Source organism: Meleagris gallopavo, chromosome 3, assembly GCF_000146605.3.
Source record: "Meleagris gallopavo isolate NT-WF06-2002-E0010 breed Aviagen turkey brand Nicholas breeding stock chromosome 3, Turkey_5.1, whole genome shotgun sequence".
In the NCBI taxonomy this organism is placed as follows: Eukaryota; Metazoa; Chordata; class Aves; order Galliformes; family Phasianidae; genus Meleagris; species Meleagris gallopavo.
In genome coordinates, this window is record NC_015013.2 from 51,327,186 (window position 1) to 51,352,821 (window position 25,636).

The 25,636-nt window shown below is 37.0% G+C and overlaps 1 protein-coding gene across 1 annotated transcript; it reads right to left on the minus strand.

The window, feature by feature from the left end:
* Positions 1 to 755: 755 nt before the first annotated feature.
* On the minus strand, positions 756 to 25,627 carry ST18 (ST18 C2H2C-type zinc finger transcription factor). Its single transcript, XM_019613997.1, has 7 exons — positions 17,083 to 25,627; positions 11,933 to 12,048; positions 9,098 to 9,160; positions 8,271 to 8,339; positions 3,566 to 3,628; positions 3,390 to 3,470; positions 756 to 2,505 (listed from the first exon to the last, which is right to left on the minus strand). The coding sequence occupies exons 1-7, from the start codon at positions 17,350 to 17,352 to the stop codon at positions 2,202 to 2,204; spliced, it is 966 nt and encodes a 321-aa protein (XP_019469542.1). The 5' UTR covers positions 17,353 to 25,627; the 3' UTR covers positions 756 to 2,201.
* Between the last annotated feature and the right edge of the window lie 9 nt (positions 25,628 to 25,636).

The following is a 25,636-nucleotide window of genomic DNA, read 5'->3' on the forward strand; positions in this document are numbered from 1 at the left end:
TCCTCTCCAGCAGCTCATCCCCCAGCCTGTATTGGTGCATGCAATTCTTCCTCCCTAGGTGTAAGACCCTACACTTGCTTTTGTTGAACCTCATCCGGTTTCTTACTGCCCAGCTCTCCAGCCTGTCCAGGTCTCGCTGAATGGCAGCACAGCCTTCAGCCGTGTCAGCCAATCCTCCCAACTTCGTATCATCAGCAAACTTGCTGAGGGTGGCCACTATCCCCTCATCAAGGTCATTGATGAAGATGTTGAACAAGACCGGACCCAGCACAGACCCCTGGGGGACACCACTGGTTACAGGTCTCCAGCCAGACTCTGCACCACCAACGACGACCCTCTGCGCTCTGCCAGTCAGCCAGTTCTCAACCCACCTCACTGTCCACTCGTCTATCCCACACTTCCTCAGCTTTGTTATAAGGATGTCGTGGGAGACAGTATCAAACGCCTTTCTAAAATCAAGGTAGACTACATCTACCGCTCTTCCCCCATCCACCCAGCATGTGACAGCATCATAGAAGGCCACCAAGTTGGTCGAGCACGACCTCCCCTTGGTGAACCCATGCTGACTACTCCTGATAACCTCCTTTTCTCCCAGTTGTCTGGAGATGGTATCCAGCACAAGCTGTTCCATCACCTTTCCAGGGACGGAGGTGAGGCTGACAGGCCTATAATTACCCGGATCTTCCTTCTTGCCCTTTTTGAAGACCGGAGTGACATTGGCTATCCTCCAGTCTTCAGGGACCTCCCCTGTTGTCCAAGACCTCTCAAAAATGATGGAGAGCGGTTCGGCAATGACAATGACTAATGTAAAGACTTTACCATGCTCATAAATTTAGGATAACTATGGACAAATCCACTGCTTTGGAGGTTTCTTCTCTGCTATAGGTAAATTTGCATATGAACAATTCACAGCTCTTTAAGGAATTTATCCCTCAGCATTCCCATCATGGTCTGATTCCACTACATCTGCCATATAGATGAGGCATTGGCATTAAAAGTTAAGGTTCCGTGTAGGGCTGCCTAAAATTTCAATGAAGGATTTGTGATATAATTTCCATCCTGGGTGGTTGTTTCTGAGGACTGGCAGTGTCCCAGTATCAAATGCTACATAGTGAGAAATGCGTGCAGAGCAGTTTTACTCTTAAGCTACTGAATCCACCACAACCATGAAACTTTGCTGCAGATGGAACTGGTAATAAGTCACTCAAACTGCAGGACATTGTCCGAGCAGCTGAGCTAAGAGTTCTGCTTAACTATATTTCAACCAAATAAGGAAAAACAAAGTCTTGTGCTGAGCTGGGAGTGGGCTGGGGCAGAGCCACAGGCTTGAGGCTGAGATAGGGGAAAGTGTGAGAAAAAGGAGTGGCTCACCAGAATGAACCCAAGGGTTGAAAGGAAAGGGAAAAGTAAGAGCAACGGAGCTTGCTGGGGAACCTTTAAGCAACCAATTTCCGAGGCTGTGGGATTTGAACACACAGTTCTGCTGAATTATACTGAACTTCCTTGAGTGAATGGTTCTGGTCATATTGGACATTCTTGTAGAGAACTTGATTCAGAATGTTAAAAAGAAAGCAAAGGAGATGTAAAATAGAAATTTAATTCCCTCTATGCACAGAAGATCAAACTTTACAAAGTAGTATTTCTTATTTTGTAGATAGATTCTTGTAGTAATATTGATTGAACATGTTCAAATTATATTAATGCTTTCATCTTAATATATAAAAATCTGATATTTATTGAACACTGGCTATATGTGTGATTCCTACTTTGTAAAGACAGCTTTTTTGTAAAACTGTAACAGCAAACTTGTGTGATCCATGAGGTCTGTGTGTTTAATTTTTGTGCAGTTCTAGCGATTTAAATACAAAGTTTATGAAAACAAGTTTGCCACTGATAAAAAGATTAAATAAATGCAGACATTGCTCTTGCTTAATCCCTTTTGTTGACATTTCAATGATATTTGAATTTTCAATAAAAGATACACAGATCCAACTCCATATTTGCCTACGACAGAACTCTTATTAAATTTTAAACCATATAGAAATTGTTAATCTGAATAAAAAGACCTTGGGAAGTCACATTGCAAGGGGAACATAAAATAAGAGTTAAAAGTTGATCCAAGCTGTTTCAAGCTTGTTCTGATCCATATTACTTCAGTTTCAATGTAAACTATTTCATTATTTAAATGATCTCTGCGCAATTTATTCAGACTGTAACCTCATTTGTTGCCAATTCAACAGGGGAACTTTAAGGAAAAAGGAAAAAGAAAACACAAAGTTATACCTTCTGTGGGTGACAAAAACATTATTAACATGACCCAGCCCGTTGCAGCCTGGCAAAGGACAGTGTGGCAGCTCTTGTTTGTTCAGTTTCCAGGATAGTGAAGACCCATTGACGGGACTCTCCTTCTGTCTCTTGGCAGCCAAAGGACAACCAGAAGCAGTGCGATGAGAAGTGTATTTACCTGATATGTGACCTTGGCCATCACAGCCTATCACTGGACATCTACAGAAACACAGCAAAAGAACGCTGGTTTTTACTAGAGACATCTGGTGAAAGCAGTCTCAAGGAAGTCTGAGAAAATATGTTCAGCTACCTATGTCACATTGCATCGGTATATTAACGCTTGGTCCCCAAAGATGCGCTATACCTGAGCATTCAGTTCATGTCAAGCTGAGTTATGGAGGTTCACCTAATTTTAAGATTAGGCAATGTAAAGTGAATTTGTACAGCCTAAGAAATGAAACGATTTGTTTAGATAGTATTTTACCAGAAAAGAAAACTGAAATTCTATCATAAGCTATAAATCACAACCTGTAGGTATATGAAACATTAGCATTCTCTCTTCTCTGTGTTTTTGACATGGAGGCTGGGTTCAAACTTATTCTGATCCATGTTACTGGAAAACTCTTGGAAACATATGCTAAGAAAGGAAGAAAGGAAGGTTTAGGATTTTTATTTTTTTTTTTTTTGGTTGCTCTGCCACTGTTATGCAGTCTCTCATATATCATTAGCAAGCAGTAAGAAAAATAACGAGTGCAATTAAATCTTCATGTCTACATTCTGGCAGTTATCACTTACTGATTTTAATGGAATTTGCATTCAAATAAGGAATGCAGTAAATACCCACTGAATTTTCAGTTTTCACTTCAAGTGAAATTCTATCAGTTTAAACTAGTAGGAACGATACAAGAAAATACAGCAAATCTTCCTCACTGTTCAAGCTCCAATGTGATGGACTCCATCAGCTTCACTAAAAGCTGAAGCAGTTGGTTTGGCTTCAGCTATTGGGCTTATTGTCAGATGGCTTGGGTAATTCCTATGATGTTTCATCCCTTCAGCTCTTACTGTTTTTCCCCCTTCACAAAGTCTTACACATTTATACTCACTTAAGTTCAGGGTCTTCTTTTTCATCCTTGGAAGGAGTCACTTTGATACCACCTTTTCTGGCACGGGGACAACCAGATAAGCTGCAAGAAGCACACAGAACAAAATCCACCTCTTCAGGATGCTGCTTGCCAGTAACCCTGAGTGCTGCAGTCTCAATTCATGAGACAGTCCCTACCTTCTGTGTGATGCATAGTTCCCAGTCACGTGGCCAGAGCCGTCACAACCAGGTGTTGGGCACCTATAGAATAATATAGGGAGCTTACATGACTTTGAAGATAGCAGTAAGTAACGTGTATTTGGTGCTTTTTGTCTAGAGTGAAAGAATGCTTCCACCACATATCTTTCATTGAGTAATTAAAGCTAGTTCTTGTTGATTTTTTTTTAATGTGCAAAATAGTCTTTTTTTTTAAATATAATTGAATTTTAGTAAGGAACATGTACTTAAATGTACTGCATATGATATATGGAATTAAACAATTCATAACACTGTTTGCACCAAACATTTTTCCTTGTACAGAGCCAAACAAACAAACAAGCAAAAAGCGGATTGATATAGATCTATTTGTAAATTTACTGTTATGTATTTGTTTGTTATCCTTCTGATATTCACAGGTACAGATACAAATAAGCACTTTGCCAGTATTTACAAAAGGGAAAATGGAAGCAGAGAAGCAGTTTTACTTTTGGACATCAATAGAGTTAGTGTGATAGCCAGAATTTGAATTTAGTAGTTTGTATATTCCTAGCACTGTAATTATACAACAGGATATCTATCTATTTAACTCTAGATTCAATTGGGTATTCAGCTTGGCAATTGGATTATGTCTACATCTCATAGTTAAGGGGTTTTGTGTGTGTGTGCGTGTGCAAAAAATAGAAGCCTTTCAAGAATTAATATTTAGTACTAAATCATCCATACAATGAAAATAAACAAATTTGCAAAGTGGGCTCCCAAAGCCTACTGGAGTCAGTAGGTATTTCCACCGACTTCTGTGGGTTTGGGAGCAGGACCTTACTGACATCACTTTCCACTGGTGAAGCAGTCATTCAGACTTCTTTTTTTTTTGGGGGGGGGGGGGAGGGTCATTTGTTGTCATTTTTTTCATTGAATTTGTATATGTGTGTTTTTTTTAGAGAAACATGCCTCAACACAGAAAGGAGCATAAGGAAAATATTTACTTTTAGAAGTAGTGCCAGCCATTTCCACATTTCCAGCACCAGGTTGTTACGTTAATCATCCCTAAAGGCCTTTTAAATGCTATGATTTTTACAGAGTTTCAGAATTACAGGAGTTTTGCCAAACAATCTTGACTGAATCATTAAGAAATCTCTTATGGATCTTGGTTGTTATTGAATCTTGCCTGAGATGAGAAGATGAGTGATTTGATCAGGTTGTTTGTACACAGTTTGCCACAGAAAACTTCTACATGTATAACTGTAGTATTATGTCTACATAATACTTGTGATACAAGTGTGCACTTGTATCTTTGAATATTTGAACATGTTTTTCTTTTGGACATAACCAGATTTACTCAGTGATTTAAGTAGAATTCAGTAAATAATTTCAACTGAAGAAAGTGAAAACTGTTTATTTTTGTATGTTTGTTTGTCTTAAATAACAATTTCAAAACATTTCATGATGTTATTTTCTGAACAAAAATATTTAGGCAGAATAATACGCTTCACAATGACAACAAAGGTAGAGGTGTGGGTTGCAGAGTGCCAGATATGCTTGACGGTTCAGCTAAATGCTGACTTCTCTGAGCATAGGACAAGGACTGGGCACAATGTTATATGAAGCAGGCAGTTAGGGCAGATGTCTGGAGAGCATGAATGCTCACCAGAAAAGTCAGAATACCTGCCAAATACTATGGGTATTAATTTGGGCTACTTGTTTTATCAGATGATCACAGATGGAAGAGTTGTCTGTATAGACTGCACACAGATTTTAATCTACCAAGAGCTCTTTATGGAAAACATTCACATCATGAGTCTGAGAGTTATGGACAGAAAAGTACAGTGAGACAATTTTGAATCTCCCCATCTGCATTTGCTTCCCAAGGTAGCAGTTAGACTTTACAACCAGATTGGAATTCAAAGCATTCTTGAGAGTGTTAAAGATATGAAGGTAAGATATTAATGATATTATGAAATTTCACAATACAAGATATACCAACAGTGCATTGCCTTTCAGTCAGTAGTAATGTGGATCTTGATCAGCTTTAAACTGGCTGATGAGTTTGAACTGATGCCCCAGCTTAGGGAGTTACTATGCAGAGCCAAGAAAATCAGATTTGTGTTGGAGGGCCAGAAGCCACAGGATCTCAAGTTAAACAATGTCAGCTCTCGAATGGGTGTAGGTTACAGATTCTTTTACACTTTATTAAGTTTGTTTTCTAAAAACAATTTCTAAGAAATCTCACAGCGATTTCACAGCAATTTTTGTAACCATGCATCAAGTACCTGCCATTCTGTGCCCCTTTTCAATGTTGTTCTATCTTTAGGTAGACAAACTACAACTTCACATAAAATTGATTCACTCAGCTGAGAATCTAGGAGCACTTTTGATACTTCTACTGATGGTAAAGTTCTAAGAAATGGTTGGATAGGAACTTTACCTTAGGCAAACCCACACAGATCACTTAAAAAAGTTACTTATCAGACCATATCATGCTGTTGATGGAATATGGATAACTTGGTATATGGAATCTACCTATTTCCTAAAGTTTCTGAACTCTAATTAGATATTTTTATATAGTATACTTTAAACTTGTTTAAGGTTTGATAAGTAGCTCTTTGGTGAAATGAAAGTGAATTAAATCACAACTCTCCATAATACTTAAAAATCCATTATCAATTTCAGTGTATTTTAATTCAACCATCTTAATTGCACAGTGCAATGAGAATTTCTCAGATATTAGATTTCTTGAATTTGACTCAAAGATTTACTTTTTGAACAGATATTCCTTATTTCCAAACTGTAGATCACATGGAAGCCTTGTATCTTTGCTGGCTTAGAGATTCACAGTTAAAGCCAAAATCATATCTTGATTCTGGCAAACTAAACACGAATAACATTTGGAAAAAATACACAGCTTTTTCATCTTCACGCCTAACTACATGAGGGTTCTTTGATGGCCTGATTCTATGAGCATTATGCCCTTTACTCTCATCTCTGTGAAGTAAAACTAACTATTGATATCACTATACTATACCAGAAGCAAAAGATTTCATTTAGTTGTTATCAAAAGCAGAATTTTGTTTAAAATTTCACCTGAATTACGTTTGCAGGAAGCTACAATAAGTTGGTACATTTGAGGAAAATGATTTTATTTCGCCCTTTTCCCTTTTGCAAATTGTCTGCGAACAGATTTTGATTTTTGCTCTTTTCTAGCTAATTGAAATTAAATGCTAAGTGCATTATGCAACATATTTCTGTCTGTGAAACGTTCATGAACTTTGACTTTGTCTTTCACAACTCACTTATAATACATGGCGTACAATGTGTAGTTTGTCATTTAAGTCATATGCTGTTGCTCCTCTTTCCTTATGGCATGACCAAAACTCTAGAAGCTTTAGTGGAAAAATAACCATATTGGTATGCAAATTTCTTTATTCACACATGAATATGGGGGGGAGGGGCTGCATGAAGAGCAACTATTCAAAATATTTGTGTGAGTGTCTATGTATGGCAGAAAGCCAGAAAAAGCAGGGACAAATACATATGACTCAGCAAATGATTTCAAATTTGTCAGCATTTTCACGTCAGTTCCCTGTTTCTTGTGCTGCTCTTTTAAAAAATTACTAAAATCAAATTTTATACATTTGAGACTCAATGAAATACTGTGCCAGTATGTTAGTTTCCCTAATAAATTTCAGAACTGCTTCAAGCAATTGCCCATATAAATGCACCTTTTTTGCTATTTTGATGCATTCTAGCAGATTCACGTCCATAACTACCATCAGTTCATTTTTTTTTTTTTTTAAATTCATGTTATTGGACTAAAGAATGAGACCACTAGCATTTGATCTAGGTAAGCTAACTTGTGACTAAGCACTGAGCCAAATCTATGTGTAATCAGTACAGTCATAAATATCATCGTATCAGTAACTGTGCCATAGTTGGACTTTATTTTCTTCTGTCTGGATTAGGGATGAATGTAAAGGACAGAAAGGACGGTCACGGGATTCTTCTCTTTTTACATGCATCCATGAGATTTCCAAGCCATCTATTACAGGATCCAATTTACAAGATGCAGAGAGAAAGCTATGAAAGAACTCTAATTATCCTTTCCTCTTCCCCATGTCCTTATTGACAAAGGCAATTCAATAACTAGATGACTGGTTGCCAGTGCCTCTCTTGACTACAGATTTTTGAAATATTCATATGTCCCTATACATCTGTCTATATAGCAGAGCCCGCACAGCCCTTTTGTAAGTGACATTTCATGGTGAAAATTATGCCAGCACAAAATCATGTGACTTGATGTCTGCTTCAATGACATTAAACACATAGTATATGGTGCTGAATGATAAAAAATGATATGCAGGAGTTCTGGTCTAGTTTTCTGATTTATTCTATCTTTCCTAATCAGTGGTGTGTTTTAAATATTTTTCTCTTTCTTTCTGAATGAAAAATACTGTTACTCTTAATGTTTTCAGTATTTTTTCTTCATGTCCTGGCTAATTCATGAAAATGAAGGGACACTAAAAACAAGAAAGGCAAATCGAGAGAAATAAACTCTTTTAATAAGTGAACTTCACTGAAATATTTCATACTTCGCTGCTCAGAGTAATTCAAATGAACAGCTCAATTACTCTAGGGAACATGTTGATCAAAGATAAATAAGAATTACATTTTTACTATTATTAATACTCACTTAAGCTCCTGAGAGTTAGCAGCCATAAGGGATTTTAATGTCTTGTCAGCTAATGGGCACCCAGAAACACTGAAAAATACAATGTAGAATGTTTCACTGAAACAAAATGTATATATTCTTTCTTAAAACAACAATCTTATAAAACCTGTGACTAAAAATGGGAAAAAAACAGACCCTCAAATATTTCCTGTTGACAAAGGAAGAGCAATCTATGCCAGACCCTTAAATTACTGGAAACATATATGGTTAGGGCTAGAGTTTTCTAAGTCCCTATAAAGCATTAACTGGCAATGTGGTGTTATGCAGAGCCTTTTCTACATAAAGGGCAGGTAGAGCATCAGGTCCATGTGGCTGCTTCCATCTTGTTCTCAAAAGGAAACAGAAAAAAATATTGTTTCAACCCCCAGGTAGACAGTAGGCTATTCTGAAGAAATAATTTGCAGCTACAGGATGTATTGGAAGTTCTGTTCATTTCAAAGCCACTTACAGAGGTATCTACAGAAACCTTATTTAAAATCCCATCCAATATCTCATCTGTATAGAGAGTGCTTGTTCACTTAGAGAAATGCAACCTTTACTAAATGACTTATCTACATGTCTATGCTAAGTCATCTTGAGTAATAAGCATACGCTGCCTAATCCATCAGACTATTGAGTCCAGACCTTCTACAAAATATAAAACAGGAAAAAACAGACACTTTTCTGTATGGATTATTTTCTGTAAATTACTTTTGAACACTTATCCATGGTTAGTATATTAAAAAAGTTAAATTATAGCAGGTAAAAGTAGCACTACTTCCTGCTTTGGTTTTCCTGTTGTTTCTTACCTGCGGTGTGAGGCATAGTTTCCTGTTACGTGACCGCTACCATCACATCCTGGAGTTGGACAGCTATGCAAAGATGCAGTGAGAGGTTAGAGCATGTACAACACATCACATAGCTTACCCTGCAATTACGTACATAACGATATGTAGGGCAATCATATTCATCAAACCCATCTCAATACCATCATGACACCACAAAAACTAACAAAATCTACATAACTGTTCTAGTTTGCAATTAGTACTTGAAGCACAGAAGGAAAAAAATTCCTATTTCCACCATGCAAATCAGTCAAAACCTTACTTATTTGATCTATGCAAGTGTGAAACCACCTTGCTTTGCATAGGTTTTTCAGTTACAACTCAGATTCTTGAAAAGAAACTTCACTATTGCTACCAATTTTTAACTGCAGTTCATAAATCCTAGAGGTAAAGTTTCCTATCTAATCTTGTGTGTAACACAGGCCTGAGAACAATAATATCCCAAATCATTCCTTTAGCTTCTGACTAAAATAAGGTACCTTTTTTAGAAACGCATTCAGGATCTTTATTTGCTGACATAAGTGAGAAATAGATGCTATGGTTGCTTGCAGAACAGAAAATGTATTAGCTAAAGTTAAGAATGAATGTGTTTTCATGGGATTTTTCACAGCTGAAATAAGAAGTGGCATAAAAGTGGTGTACATTTAGCACAATGGATTTTTTCCTTTATGCAAAGAGATGGAGGCATGTTTGACCTGGAGAAAATGTCATTTTTTTCCTCACCTCAACTTTAGTCATAACACTGAGATCATTTATAAGATTGATCCCAGTTGATGCTCTGCAAGAGTGCAAAAATTGCAAGAAATGCAATCTGTGGGTGGATGAGGAGGAGTGAGTAAGTAAAGTATACCCTTCCACAATATTTTAAAACCTTTAACAGCAGGCCCTCCATTCACCTTATAAATGGACCCATAGTTAAGAAGGGTGATCAGAAGCTGTACAGAAACATTGAGCTAGTGCTCCATGAGTAAAGCATACCTCAGATCCTCACCGGCCTATTTTCTCTGAAGTGGCAGAATGCTAGGAACTTTTCAAATCTATAAAAAAGCCTTAGCAAGATATCACAGCCCACTTCAACCTGAGCAGTGTAGTTTTGGTAAAGAGAATCAGCATGGAAAAATAGGAGGCACGTGCAGTAAGATGATATTCATACAGTAGTTCACTGCAAATGAGATAATGGGGTCAATTTTTTTTTTTTTTTTTTTTTCTCTGCAAGTGCTTATGTCATTTTAAAAACTTCCTCATGATGGAGCCACCTGTATTGGATTGTTCTGTATGAGTTTTGAGGCTTAGTGGGATCACAGAAATGCAAACTGATTCCCATAATTGCACCTACATTCTCCTGATATATTAAAGCTATTTCTTATTTAATTTTTAGAACAGCTACATCTTAGGTGCCTCTTTCTACTCGGCATGTGAAAAAAATACAGTAAAACCACTGTCAGATTATCATTGTTTTTGTAAATACTATGGAGTATTATTATTTAAGAGATTAGAAAAGTGTTTCACAGCCATCTCAAAACAGGTCAGTATCACAAAGGAATAAATAATACAAAGGAAAAGCCATTAGAGTCTTCAGCAAATAAACTCTGAGTATTTCTGTCCGCAGTTGTTTTAGAGGAGGCAAAACAAACACGACCTCTTTCAATTTAGGTCGTGAACTACAAGTACAGATACAATGTGGTGAGTAGGCAACATGCAGGCTGCACGACATGAGGTGAAAGAATCACTCTTCACAGAAGCTTGCCCCAGGGAAATGTTATTTCTAAAGACAGAGTCATATCTAACTGATTCAGTGCCACCGAGTCTGGGGAGCAGTACACAAGGTGATGGGATGCAACTCATTTATTTATGGAGGAGCCTGCAGTGATACATTACAGACTGTCATCACTAAGTAATACTACGTTCCACTTGTCTAGAGAGACCTACTTTGTACTGAGGACAAAAAGAAAAGTGGAATAAATGATTACTCAATCCCATATGGCAAAAAACCCACTCTATTGATAGCAATGTTGACGTAAATCCAGTAGGTTTTTGTGAAGAGCCTAACTGGGATTTTAAAAGGTGACCAGTATTACGAGCTGGTTGTGACAATTTTACTGAAACTGTTCTCAACCAAAACAAGCTGTTATGTGCAAAAAGATTTAAAAAAACTATCCTGATTTTTTTGCTGTCAAAAACAGTAAAATTTTGGAGTTTAAAACTAAGCAAATGAGTCTCTTTTCTTGGTAAAAGAGAGCATCAGCCTAGTCTCCCCGAGTATGAATTTGTGAGTCCACTGGATTTTCAGTAGGACAGAATGACAGAATGCTTTGAAGGAAGCAAATTAAGAACTTAACCGTATTTCCTAGGGTTGGACAACCCTGGGGCAGTTCCTCACTATTCACTATCTATTTTATCCTTTGAACTTTGTATGCTTAATGTCTGCAAAATCTGCTGCACTTCTCCACAAATCCTTGGAAGTGGATCTATATCAAAGACTTTTCAAATAAAGTTTATTCAATTACATAAACATTAACACAGCCTACTTGTAGCTGTTGCCCATTTGTTACCTACCTACATGAAGAATAAAAACTGATATAGAGCACAATATAAGTCTTGAATCTGTCCAGACTCTCAGACCTACCTCTGCCTTGTCTCAGCTCCATGCTGACCTACAGCAGGAACTACCTGCAGTGATCAGTCATGAAGGTCTCCCTGCTTGGCTCCCTCAAATGCACTTCAAATCAGCACTCAGACAAACAATTTACTCGGTCTTTAGAAGGGTGGAGGAAAATGGTGGGTTTTTTTGTGACTCACGTGATGAGTTCCTTTTTGAGATCTCTTGAATGGAGCTTGGGTTTAGGACTTGGTATGGAGACTTCTCCTGGATACTTTTTTTCTTCCATGTTTTCTGGAGAGCTCACTGTGTCTTTCTGAAATATTAGATGAGAGTGTGACAAATGGTTTCTCTCATCAAGAGAATTTTACATGTTCAATAAATAACTTGAACGTCTTTTAAAACATTTTAAAAAGTACCACAAGAAGAGTGATTAAGAAAGTTTAATGCATTGTAATTCAAAGCACTGGCAGGTAGACTTTTTAAAATGTTGAACTGTATATTGTGAAATTATTTCTGAAGGTAAGTGCTGTTTTAATATGTACATAGGGACAATCAGGCTTACATTTATATAACAATGATGAAGACCACAGAAAAACACACAGAGAAAATTAAGGCAATTGTTGAATGTAAAGCCAAACAAGACTTCAGAAAGCATATACTTGCTTTTTCTTTGCAAGTGCTTCATTGTGTTTTATACATAGTTGAAGTGAGAACCATTGTACCATATTGTGAATTAAAAAATTATAACCATAAATTAAAAACCTATCCTATGTAAAAATATGTAAATACAACACTTTCTAGGTTGGTAGAAAGCTATGATCTGATGTCTTATGCAAAGACAAGATTCTTGATAAAATAAAAATCATGAGAAGAGAAACACAGATATTCTTAGCAGCAGGCTGATAAAGGTAGTTATTGATTTCTGCTACTTGTAGATTAAAATCATTGCTACAAGCCTGTTTGATAGATAGTATGCACTGTGAATATTCACTCTCCTGGGGAAACATTTTGGAAATCCAGAGCCCTGGAGAATATAACATTTTCATTTTCTGAAAAAAAAAAGCAAACTTTGATCATTTCAGATATCTTCATTTTTACTGTTTTGAGGATTAATGTCTTCAATTATTACTATTTTTATGAAGGTTAAGTTTTTCATTTCTGGAGTAATGCTCTGTGGATATTTCATCATTCAAGAAATCTCCAAAGCCCTTAGCATCAATTATTAAATCTCTATAAATCCTTGCTGGGAACTCATGTTGGATTTGCAACTTCAATCTGATTTTCAGGCAGGTAGCACCCTGAGATTACCACATGTAGGAGCAGAAACTGCTGCCTGCAGTTAAGGGGAGGACCTCTCAGCTTCTGCTAAACTCTGAGGGTTGGTGCTGTAGATTCTCTGGGCTTGTGCAGCTGATGAATGTGCCAGGACAGAGGGGCAGGGTTGTCTGCAGAACTGTTAAGCACATAGTAGAGGGCTGAGAAGAATCTGGACTGAAAATGGAGATTCTGCCTACTGGGACTTGTAAGCTCTGTGGGGGTGTTTCTTCTGATAAAGCTTCCATATGGTCATCAATTCTGGCAGCTTATCTTTGCCTGTTTGGAGACTGGATCTTCAATATGACTTCCTTCTGCTTTCTGGTACTGGCTACCTACTGCCTACTGTAATTCGCACTATACATACACATAGAAATTCATGTCATATTATTGATATATCAATTACTACTGATTTTTGGAGCCACATTTGTGGGGTTAGTTTGTTTGGGAATAATCTCGTCTCCTACAAATGTAGAAAACAAAAATGCATGTCCTCTTTTCTAAACAGAAAAAAATGTCTTTCATAGTAATTGATAAGTCATGTTTTAAGATATAAAAGTAAACATGTATTTCAGGCTCTTACAATTTTATTTCTAAAGGAAAATTTCACATAAGGAGTAATAGAAGAGTAATAGATCAGCATTGCTAAAACATTCATATAGAAATACTAAATACTTGAAAGTCATCCAAACATGGAAGCCAAGAAGATAAAAACGGAAAATAGAAAAAGGAACTCCAGCTTTGTTCCAGATTCAAGCAACCTGAGAGACTGTTTTTCCAGCATTAAGTTAAATCCTGATTCTAGTCGCATATGTGGATGCTTTTCCTCTTAAAGCTGCAGGAAGAGAGTTTTATTTAATTACTATGTCTGTCCACATGTTCTGTCCTGACTTTCTTTCATACATGTAAATTAAAGCTTCTGTAGGGATTATCACTACTGTAAGTCTCCATAAAATCAAAAGCTCCAAAAGAACAACAAATTGGTGATCTTCTCCTGACAGCTGCAGAGTTCAGATATCAAGATAACTTCAGAAGCCCTACATAGATTGGTTTCCATTTAACATAATGGATGTTGAAGAAGGTTGACTTATGAGTTTTGTGCATTTTTTTTTATCAGCTAATCCAACAGGCTACATCTGTATTACTGAACTGGGAGACAGTGCTTTTTCTAAAGATTTAGTGCATACATGGGATGAATCTTAGAAATGTATAAAGACCAAGCACACATCAGCCTGCTCATACTGCAGAGTTTTTTAATGTCTTCAGTTACAGCTTGTGTTCTTTAATTCAAATGGAAGATATCTCTTTATCAATTGTTGGACAAGAAACCTCTCTGTGTGAGATATTTGTCAAGTCACTGACTGACACGTATTGCACAGAGAGGACTGGCTATTAATTCTACATACTGGGTCTTGACAAAATGCAGCAGCATTGAGATTGATATACACAATTTCATTTAATTATCTACAAAATAATTAAAAAAAAATAAGATGGGAAGATAAAGGTTCACATAAGTACATCTATATGCATATTTTTAATGTACATGATATCCATATCTTTTTTTTTTTTTTCCCAAAATTTAATTCTGGATTTATAGAATCAGCTTTTCCAGACTAAGATTTTTAAATCTTTAAACCAACAGCTATACATGCACAGACATGCAGAAAAACCTACAAGAACTTCGTAGTTGTGCTTCTTTGAAAAAAGAAAAATTCTCCCAAGATCCAGAAGAATACCCAAACTTTGCCTTTCTTCGCCCTAGAGTCAATACATGCAGCCCACAAGGGACCACATCTATCTCCAGAGCTTTAGCTTTAGATGGCGAGATAAACCCTTGGGAAAACACCTTCAGTGCTTCCTACTTCTTGGTCTTTTAAATGATGATGATGACAGCTAAGCGTATGTATAATTTTTCCTTTTCAATTTGATGGGATTTATAATTAAATGCTATTGAAATTCTGAAGAATACCAGACTAAAAGGAAAACCAGACCAATCCATCCAAACACTACTTTCTGCAGAGCTTTCAACACACTATTTTCTGCAGAGCATGTGTGTATTCACGCATGCACACTCCAGAAAGCAAGCAAGCAATGAAACTCCATTAATGTACAGATGGAAGTTTATATTGATTTCAGCAAAGACCAGAACATAATGGTAACATGAATAACAGATAATAGCATCTGGCACTTTTAACATTTTTAAGCCCTGAAATCTTTGGAGAACTGACAGTTGAACTAACTGACAGCTCTAGTTATTTCTCAGCGCTTTCCTTTTGGAGTGATTTTGAGCTTTTTCCAAATTCAGATTTTTTTTTAAGGGGGTCATCTGGACAGGCTATTTCACTGAGAGAGAGAGAGACAATATTTTCTGGAAATTACTACCAAAATTAAGCAACTGTTGTGCATATGAACCAGATAACAATGAATTAGAAATAGATATAATCAGTCATTTTCTTTGCATAAGGATAACTGCCAGTCTTCGATTTGCAAAACAGAGCCTCTGGCCCTGAGATCACTGGACACACTGAGATGGCAAAAGCTCACAGCAGAGGTCTGGGTCCAGATCCTCAATTAGGAACAAGCCATATAGTGTCAAAGCACAGAGTGTGAGGGGCAAGAGTGCCTGAACAGTGATCTTTGTCATTTTGTGTAGTGTGCTGATGCATCCAGTTCCCTGTTCTGGTGCCTAGTGAAGCAGGCAGCCACATGTCTTGGCAATCTGAAAGCTCATAAAGAGTGGGGAATATGGAGGTGCTTCTGCTACAGCTCCTTCTCTGATCCTCAGTTGCTGCAGGGAGGAGGAGCAACAGAATAGGCCCCTGCCAGTTCTGTGGCATCAACTGATATCCTGCAGCAAGACAGTTTTCTCAAAGTTGGGGCCCTCAGTCTACTATGTGACATTCACGCCAGAACACTGATACAGGTTCCCAGAGCCTTGTGGCTGAGGAAGAGAGCACAGTCAGCCCCACAGAGGTGTAAGGAGTGTGCTCTTCAAGACAATCACGCTTCTGATAAATGATCCACCATAGCACAAATTGTCTCACTGAGGCAGATCTTTACCCAATCCTGGCAGATTTTTATGCGTTCAACTGAATTATCTTCTATTTCCGGATATTTTTTGGAATCGTAAATATGAATCCCCTAACCTCAGCTCTAAACAGCTTTACCATTCTGTATGCCTTCTTGAAGTATCAGTTTTGATCTTTGAAGAAAAGATAATTTTGTAATAATTAAAATGTTCAAATGTTTTATTCAATATAAAAACAACAAATACGAAGTAAATGTATTTGAAGCCAAATAAAAAAGTTCAAATCAAAACATTCTACTTTGAAGGTTATCACTAAGGCTTGTTTATGTTAATTAGCAAGATTTTGTCTAATTAGACTTAAAATGACTTATGATTCTGTCCTTATTTAAGAAAAAATCAAGTAATCCATATTCTGATAGCCAGACTCAAGCAAAAGAAAACTAACAAAAGAAAAATAACTGAAAGCCAAAGCTTGTCAAATAGAAGGAGAGAAAAACAATAGAAGACTGTGCTGCCATGTTGCCAACATGGGATAAATCTCTATGACAAGTAAACAAAACCAATAGCGTGATCAAGTTGGAAGGGGGAGACAGGAAGAATAGCCATGAAAGGTGCAAAGTTACTAAGTAAAAGCATTTACTGAAATTTTAGTTGGCCATTTCACTTTTTTTTCTATGTTTTCAAGTTTGACTTACTATGTTCCCTAGGATAGGTTGAATAGAGAAGGCATTTGTATGTACTCTTACATTTTTCCCTGATGTTTTCTTATGGAATAAAAGTCATCACTATTGGTGGAAATCACATACATATACTTTTGTGCTACTTGTAACAAAAACCTTCAGGAATTTCAAACAATTTTTTATTTCTGAATTTATGCTCTCAGATGGGATTCTGAACCAATGGACTTGTGAGATCCAAGGCTCACTGGCAGAGATTTATTGAAATACCATTATCTGACCACTCATCCATCAGAAAAAAATCACTCAGAAACTGAAAAAAAAATACCTCCTTTTCTTCTTTCCTGCCATGTGTCTTGCTGTAGTTGATTGGTGTGTCCCAGCCTTCTTGCTCACAAAGAGCCTGGTAGAAGGCTGCATTTACCAGGATGCTGCTTGTTTTGAAAGGAGAAGAGGAAGGAGTGGGAAGTACTGTACTGGAAGAAGTGAGAGGCGTAACTTTGTCTTGGCTTCGGTTCTTTTTCATGCTCAAATCCAGAGTGCCATTTTCATCCACTTCTATCTCAGTTCCCTGATATGCAACAGGAAACAGAGACATGCTTAAATACGGACATGGTGAAGCTGCAACATAAACATGTGGTGCTTTTAAAGGATAAGTATAAATGCATGCTTTTATTTAAATTTATCTGAATCTAAAACCAGCTTTTCAATTTATATCAGTTAATGTCCAACTCTTAGGCAGACTTAAGGGTAGCTTCAGTAATGGTGTCCCTGCATCTCAGCTTAAACATTGTAAGTAGAATTTAAAAAAAAAATGCCTCTAAACCATAGCCTATACACCACAAATCTAGTTTTATTTAAAAAAAGTTTAGCTTTAAATCTTCTTGATCTTTTCACTCTTACAGAAAACTATGACCCCAATTCACAGTTAAAAGCATTAGTGCATTGTTTAGGTCATCACCAGCATTATTATTACATATGCTCCCTCCCCCACACACCTCACAAATATTACATCTACATCATGGAGGAGAGAAGGAGGGGTAAGAAATATGCCTAAAAGAAACACAGTGGGAGAATTTTTCACACATTATTATCTTAATCATAATCTGAGTTGGAAATCATCTTTTAAAGTTTTGCCACAAAACCAGGTCTGCATAGAGAGCACTAGACTGAGAGTCACAGAAGAATCTTTGGAAGAATCTCCTTGATGGAGACCTCCAATATGAGTAAAAAGAGCCTCTGCTATTCTAGGAAGTACAGCAAGCAGCAGCTTGATCACAGGGGAGTGTGCAGTTTGGAAAGAGACCCAACTTCTCTTTCCAGGCAGGGAGAATCTCTCAGGGCAGTTCCTGCTCATATGAAAAAGCAAGTCCTGCTTAACTGTATGAGGAGAACCAAGGAAGAAAAGCTCACTGTTCTGCCTTCCACAGTAAAAACTCCTCTTCTTGAAATGACAAAAAGCTCCTGAAAGTACAGCTTAGTGATAGATGCAACAAAAAATTTCACCTCACGCTCATGCTATGAGAGCTAACCCTGAGCCCATTCTGCACTGAGAAAAAAGCCTTTCTGCTTCTGGACATAGGCCTAAGCAGGCTTTTGCATGTCCACATCATCCTTAAAGAAGATGAAAAACTTCTTGCTTCCACTCACTGATGAGATACTGCTCCCTTGTCCTATCCTTGTGGACAGATAAATCACCTGATGGTGATTTTACCATTGCGAACTCCTTTGTGACCATTGCAATTCCTGTCTACACATAATTGCTCAAGGTGTCCTTTTCATAGCTGGGATTTCTTGTACCTTCACTCTTCCTGTTTCAAATGCAGGGATATTGTCTGGAATTAATATGTATGCCTTAAGTAAGGAGCAACACTGCATATTGGCATAGTGTTTAGATATTGGTAAGACCGGTCCTCACTATTGAAAGCAGTTATTAAATCAAGTAGCGGAAGAGGTGAAAAAGGTGCCTTCTGAAAGAACACTTGGTAGCTTAGTTGTATGTGTTAACCTGAACAAGTTGAAAAATATACAGAGACCACAGAGATAAATGACAAGGTCATGTGAAGTAGTACTCATGTTGAATGCTATATTTAATGCGGATGAATTCTCCTGTTGTTTTCGTCAGTACTATTTTCCATCACCACAAAGCTCAGAAGCCACTTGGGAATTTGAGGCTAGATGTATTAGGTGCTGGGTAACTTCGGAGACAGTCATATTAGTCCACATCAAGCTTTCTTACTCTGAAAGAGTAAGAAAAAAAAAAGTAAGCCTGTACCATAGTTGAATCACTTAGATCCTTTGTTGAAAAAAGAGACAGATATGCCCAAGGAGCAAGTTTTTCCATTTTACTTTGATCTCTTTCTTAGGAAAAGATGAGACACTGACAGCAAATCTCCTCCTTTTTTTTCCCATTAACTATTGCTGGAGATTAGTCTGTCATTGAATGGTTAAAGATAGGGCAACCAAATTTATGCTTACTTATGAATCTTAAAAACAGTTACACTGAAGCGGAGAGTTCTTCCTCTGTACTGAAAGTGTGACATGACGAAGTCAGTTGGACTGAAGGCACAAGCTTCGTTCATGCAGTTTTGTCTTCTACCACTGTCAGTGGTGACTCACTTAAAGGTGAAATGCAGCTGATGAAATATTTTTAATCACAAGGAAAATCTTGGTAGAAGATGAAAATTGGAGGGCCAGTGATCTCTCCTTACTTGGGGATCCTGGCTCCATTTTGTATCCATGGGCCTGTGATAGATGCACACCTAGACTGAAGCATACCAAGCCATCTGCTTGTCCCCAGGTCAGAAACTCAGACACTTCTTACATTTGCTTCGTCTGCATGACAAAGTTCACATTTTCAATCATACAGCTTAAAGAGATGTTTTATTATATTTATGGGAAGTAAATACACTTCTAATATGTTCATACTAAGACGCTTTGGTTATATCTTTCTGCCCCTTTTTAGTAAATAGTTTAATCTCCTGTGATAGTTTTAAGCCCTGAATTTGACAGTGCAGCTTATCCTGGATAATAACTTAGTATCCACCACATCTTATGCCATCTGTATAATATCAAATACATTTTTATACCAGCATTAATAAACCTTAGTTACAAAAATCCAAGATATTAACTATATCAGTGCCAAGTTCACACTCCAGGATCTGACAATACAGCTCTGCCATGATCGCCCCAGTATTTTTTGGCTTCAGAGTTGATATGTAACTATAGCCATGAAACAGAGCTACAGTAATCAAGTTTAATGACCAATGTAAAGTAAAATGCTAAATATTGTAGTTGCTGACATTTTTCGTAATAAAAAAACTTGGGTTAAGTCTGCACAACCAACATTCACATAAAATTCCAGACCTCTGTGACAGATGGCTTAGAAAAGGAAGCCATGTGACTGGGCTGCAGTAGTTTTATAGTGCAAAACCCATAAATAGTGCAGATTCTCTGTCACTGACAAAATATCAGCTACTCAGAAGGCAACAATGGCAACAAAAGGGACCAAAAGCATTCAAGGTTCCCTCCTTGATGAAACTGTACACAGGAGAATACTGGGAAATGTATAGCCCCTGGGAAACAACTACCATTAGCCTAAACAAGAGCTTTGTGTGAAAAGGAGAATATTTTACTAACATAGATAGATATCAGTACTTTCCTGAAATTTGTGCAGAAGCTATGTTGTCCAACACACCTAATTCTGATCAGGAAAGGCTGGGTTGTGGCTTTGTGAAGTAGAGTACAGATGGGGTTTAAGTGAGCTCACAGATGCACACAGCAATTAAATATAGTCATGGAAAAATATCCCCTTTTGCCCATCACAGGATGGATCACACGTTTACAGCATGGGTTTTTATTCAGAACAGTATAAAATAGCTATCACTTTGCTACATTCATAGCAAACTCCAAATGGCAGAGAGATGATGGTCAGAACTACAGCTCCAGTTTTCATTCCTATTCTCATCCCACCCTCCTCTCAATATGTCTGCTTTGCTTGTTTTACCACATTTATTTTTACATTACTTTTAAAATGGAGCTAAAAAGACAAAAATGGCAAAAATGCTAGGAAGTGCTGTGGCATACTGACAGAAAATGGCACTTACTATGCTTATCTCAGACTTGTAAAGGTTGTGTTCTCCTCAGTGAAGGCAAGATCTGTCGACTCTAGTCTGTACAGGAACTGTCCCATAATTTATCCATTTTTAATTATATATTTAATAGTACCTACAGAAAACTATGTATATTTTCTGTCTTTCTCTTAAAATTTAAGTAAAATAAAGATGCAAATGTATCTCATTATTTCCTAACATAATAGTTTACAGCTGAGTGAATCTTTGGAATCTGATTTTGATCTTATTTACATTTACACTGATGTAAACCAGGATAAAATCTACTGAAGCAATGAAAAAAAATCAATAAGGGTGATAGGAGACCTACAGTAATTAAATTCAGGTTACTCCTTATCTGCTTCCACATCATTGACAGTGTAATCATTCCCACAGTAAGTGGAAAAAGGAGTTCAGAATGAAAAATGAGAGAAAAAAGACTGAAGTATATTTTCTTCATTCCATGACCTATTCAGCGAAAAAGATAAGGTACAGGTAGTATTCTGTGAAGAATATCCATCTAAAATGAAGACTAACACAAATTACACTAAGAAATGGTCTCTATCTTCTTCAAGTGCTTTATAATTTAAAGTCAGGCTTTTTCACTTCACTTCATTTTATGGTATAATTATTACGAACTATTATCTAGTACATTATTTAATCTTGTCTTGGAACTCAAGCATATAAGCCAAGATAATAAAGGAAGGAGGGTTTTTTTGTTTGTTTATTTGTTTTTCATAAATTATTGCTGCATTATTTCATATGTTTTTGGTTCATTTGGTAGCTCAAAACTAATACGCTGCAATTTGTCTCAAGTAATGATTACAAGTTAAGCTTTATCTCATAGATGAATCAGAAAGAATGAATTATTATGTCTGTATGAACCTTATTTCAAACCTGTGACCTAAGGGAGATTGTGTCATTATATATAAGAGTTTTATGTACTCTTTTGTTGGCATCAGTCATAGCTCTTAATACTAAATAAGTCTCAAGAAACAACATTATCAAAGATTTTGTCTTCCCACTTACAGTCCAGTCTGGTCTAGAAAGCTCAAAAGGGCTTTTCAGTTCTAGCATTAGAAATAACTCTGGAACTAATATCTATCCTGCCACGTGTGTGAATGCTATTCTTAGTTTGACTACATCTGAAAGACTGCTTTTTTTTTCTATTCACAATCAATAAGAATAAATGCATGCATACCTCAAATGTAAATTTAAACAATTGAGTTATGCTGTAGTAAATTGAAATACAGAGGCAAAGCAGGAAAACTGCCCAGTGATATTTGAGAAACAAATGAAGTCACAGTTTCAGCCCAGAGCAATTCACAAATTAAATAAAGGCAGCCAAGCACTTACTCAAGGAGCAACATGCACAGCGGTATAACAGGATGGAACCTAGTGATATTCTTGGCTGATTTTCACTCTGTATTTAGGTTTTAAGGTATCTGGAATAAAAAAATGCCTGAGAAACATGTTAAGTGACAACACTGACTACATTGTTGAAATAATTGATGTAATTATCACCATCAATATCCAAGAATAGAGACGACATAATTTTGTTCAAAAACAGAATTTGAACTTTAAATATTTTTAGCAAGTGTCATTTTTTTGTTTTCTTTCAAGGCATAGCATGCATATGCCATTTTGTCTAAACAGGTGGGAAAAACACCAAAACATTCAACAAAATGTTTGGCAAGTGGTAGTGATGGGGATACACTTAAATTGCATTGCTTGCAACTACCTCTGTGAGATGTGAATGTGGTGAGAGCTGTAAATAGTGAATGGATGCTATGATAATGTAGACTCTTGTGCTGTGCTGAAAACTGCAGGCTAATTGGTCAAGGGAAGTCCTTCTGTTTACTTCAGTAGGAGTTGAAAGTAGTGACATGAGCTGGAAGTCAAATGGAGACCAGTGTACTGTTTTGGCATATAGACCACATAAGAATTGGCTGATCAATATAAGCAGGGGAACAGCTTATTGGTGAACCTGTGCACCTGTGAAACTGAATGGCTTAGATACTATAAAATTAATGTGGTATTACTTATTTTAAATATGGTATAATCAAGTGCCTGATTATCTTAGTAAGTAGCATACAGCTAATAGAGACTTCACAGGGAAAGCTTAGGATCAATTTTAATGCCCATTTAAGAATAAAAGTATTCTTTAAGTTGTTTAATTTATAAATTTAGCATTTTTATATAGGAATATACGTCAGATAACTTTCTTATGTTGGTTTGTTGGTTCTCTTTTTAAGATTCTTTTTACCAACAGCAGTGCTAATACTAATGTGTAATCAGATTTCTCTACCCTTGCTACACTTTCTTCTCTTCTTTTGTTTCCCCCTTGGATTCTCCCTTTTGAACTGATATGTGGAGAATATGAGATCATTTCCTATTAAGGCTGAAAATCCACTGAATTAATAACAGTTGAAACTTTGCTTAAACTTTGTGTTAAACTTTCATTTAAGTATTATGTATCCATATTTGCAGAAAAGTAGTGAGCACTCAAGTTAAGATGTCCAACTCTTACTAAAAAAAAGACAAGCCCTTGGAGGTCAATAAATAAAGTCTGGGACAATGCACCTTGAGAGAAAACAAGAAAATGACAATTGCTTAAAATGATTGAAGTTCAAGTTCTCTTTTAAAACTTAGAAGCACGGTATTTTACAGATCTGACTATTATAGATATACTTGGAAAAGATTTCCTACCATATCCTCTGTGGTCCCATTGGTCCCTTTTCTATCACTCTGACTTGCAAGTGTTGTGACTTGCATTGGTGGGAGTCTTCATGGTGCTCATGTAATAGGAAAGACCTTTAGAAGTCAGGGGCTTTGATCCTGAGTAAGAATGATGTTAATCAGGTTTTCTTTGGCAGGGAACAAAAGGAATGTTGCAGGGTCAGGGCTCAGAGATCAGACACTATGGAGCTCTAAACACAGCCACCTTTCACAAGTGTTTTCAGATCTGGTGAATGTGTGTACTATCACGAACAGGAAAAATAAATCATTAAATTTGTAGTCATCAGCTTATGGTGAATTACTTGAGTTCTGAACACTGAAAAAGTTCTCATGAGATGTTTTTGATCATCTAAAAATATATGACACTCTATCATTAAAAAAATCTACCTTGGTGACCAATACTAGCCACAAAAGAATTCAAAAATATTGACAAATAGATGGTGGCATCTTTTTGATATAGTCTCATACATGTTTCATATTTTAACATTAAAAAAAAAATCTACGCTGAGGAGAGTTTTCTACAGACTTATTTCTGCTTTAGTTCTGAAAGTAATAAATAGCCAAATCCAAATAAAAACAGTTTGTTTGGTTTTGGCCACCAAATCTGTTTGGGGCTCACTGGCCTGTATTCTAGCCAGAAGCTAATTCTGATTCTTCTGTCAGATGTTTTGTATCAGTATGTCCTCCAGAAAGTCTGGCAAAAGTAGATGCAGGCAGATAGCAAGGTGTGCAGGTGATTTTCTTTTAGGCTGGATTCCTAGCTGTGAAAAAGGAGTAAGCTATGTGCCCCAAGTGTTCTTCTGTATTGTTATTATTATATTCATTCCCATTCAAACCTTCCTCATTATTTGGCAACTGTGAAGCAGGTATGGAAGAGAAAATCTTTGCTTTATGTCTGGTCCCTTTACTGCTCTTCTCTGGCAAGAAAGTTGTATTGCTGAGGTCAGCCAAAGGCTGCGGCAGCAATGTAATCCAGCCATTGGCATCAGTTTCCATTTTTGCGCTAGAAGTCTCTATAGAAGATCAGTGGAAGGACCTCTCTGCAGCAGCTGTCAGGGATAGATCTGTCACCTGAGAAAGGTTTCATGTACAATATTTGGGATAGATAATATCTAAATTATAGGGAATGCATACAGACACACTAAAATCTATACCCTGTGGCACCTCCCAGTGCTGGTTTCAAGATTCAAGACACCACAAATGGAAATAAAAGTTAGAAAAGTAAGAGATACTACTACGCAAAGGAGAATGGCTTGTATTGCCTGACAAGGTGCCACGTTTGTGGTAAAACAAGTGGTTCCCCTCAAAGGATAACAGGTAGTCTCTTAGTAGTAGTGGACAGAGGCCCAACAAAATTTGTAGACCAACAGCTGCAGAAGCCACCTCTAGCCACCCTGAGGCTTGCAGTGTAACAATCACTGATCATTTGGAATATATATCAAGACTTTGAGTCCCATAGGAGAAACATGTCTGATAATGTGTGTCTTGATAAATACACCTCTTTTCACCCCCAGTGATTTCTTCTCAAGTTCTTGTAATGGCAAATCCTCATCTACACAGAGCTTTCAAAAGTTTCGTTGGTTCATAAGGGAGCACATGGAACTTTAATGCAAATAACAAATAACAGTGCTTCCACATGCACAGCCATCAGAAGAATATCTTGTCTGTTTTCATCAGCGTTATAATACCATGTAATGGCACAGAAAATAAGGCTCATAGCTCACACAGTACCATTTGTAAATCATAAAGATCTGTGAGAAAATGCAGAGCGAAACCAAAACATGAAAGCCACACAAACATCTACGAGATTAGGCAGCATTCCATTACGACAGACTTGCCCAAATTATCTATCTCCAAATACTGTGGGTCTGATTCTCCTCTCTCACCAGCAGAAACAAGCATTTTATCCAAGTCAGTTGTTATTTATCTTTCTACACCTTGTCAAACTATCAAATGCGCTCAGAATATAGCAGACTCAATAGATGTAGTCCTGTTTAATTGCAAGCAAAATATCACCTTGATTAGTCACTTTTT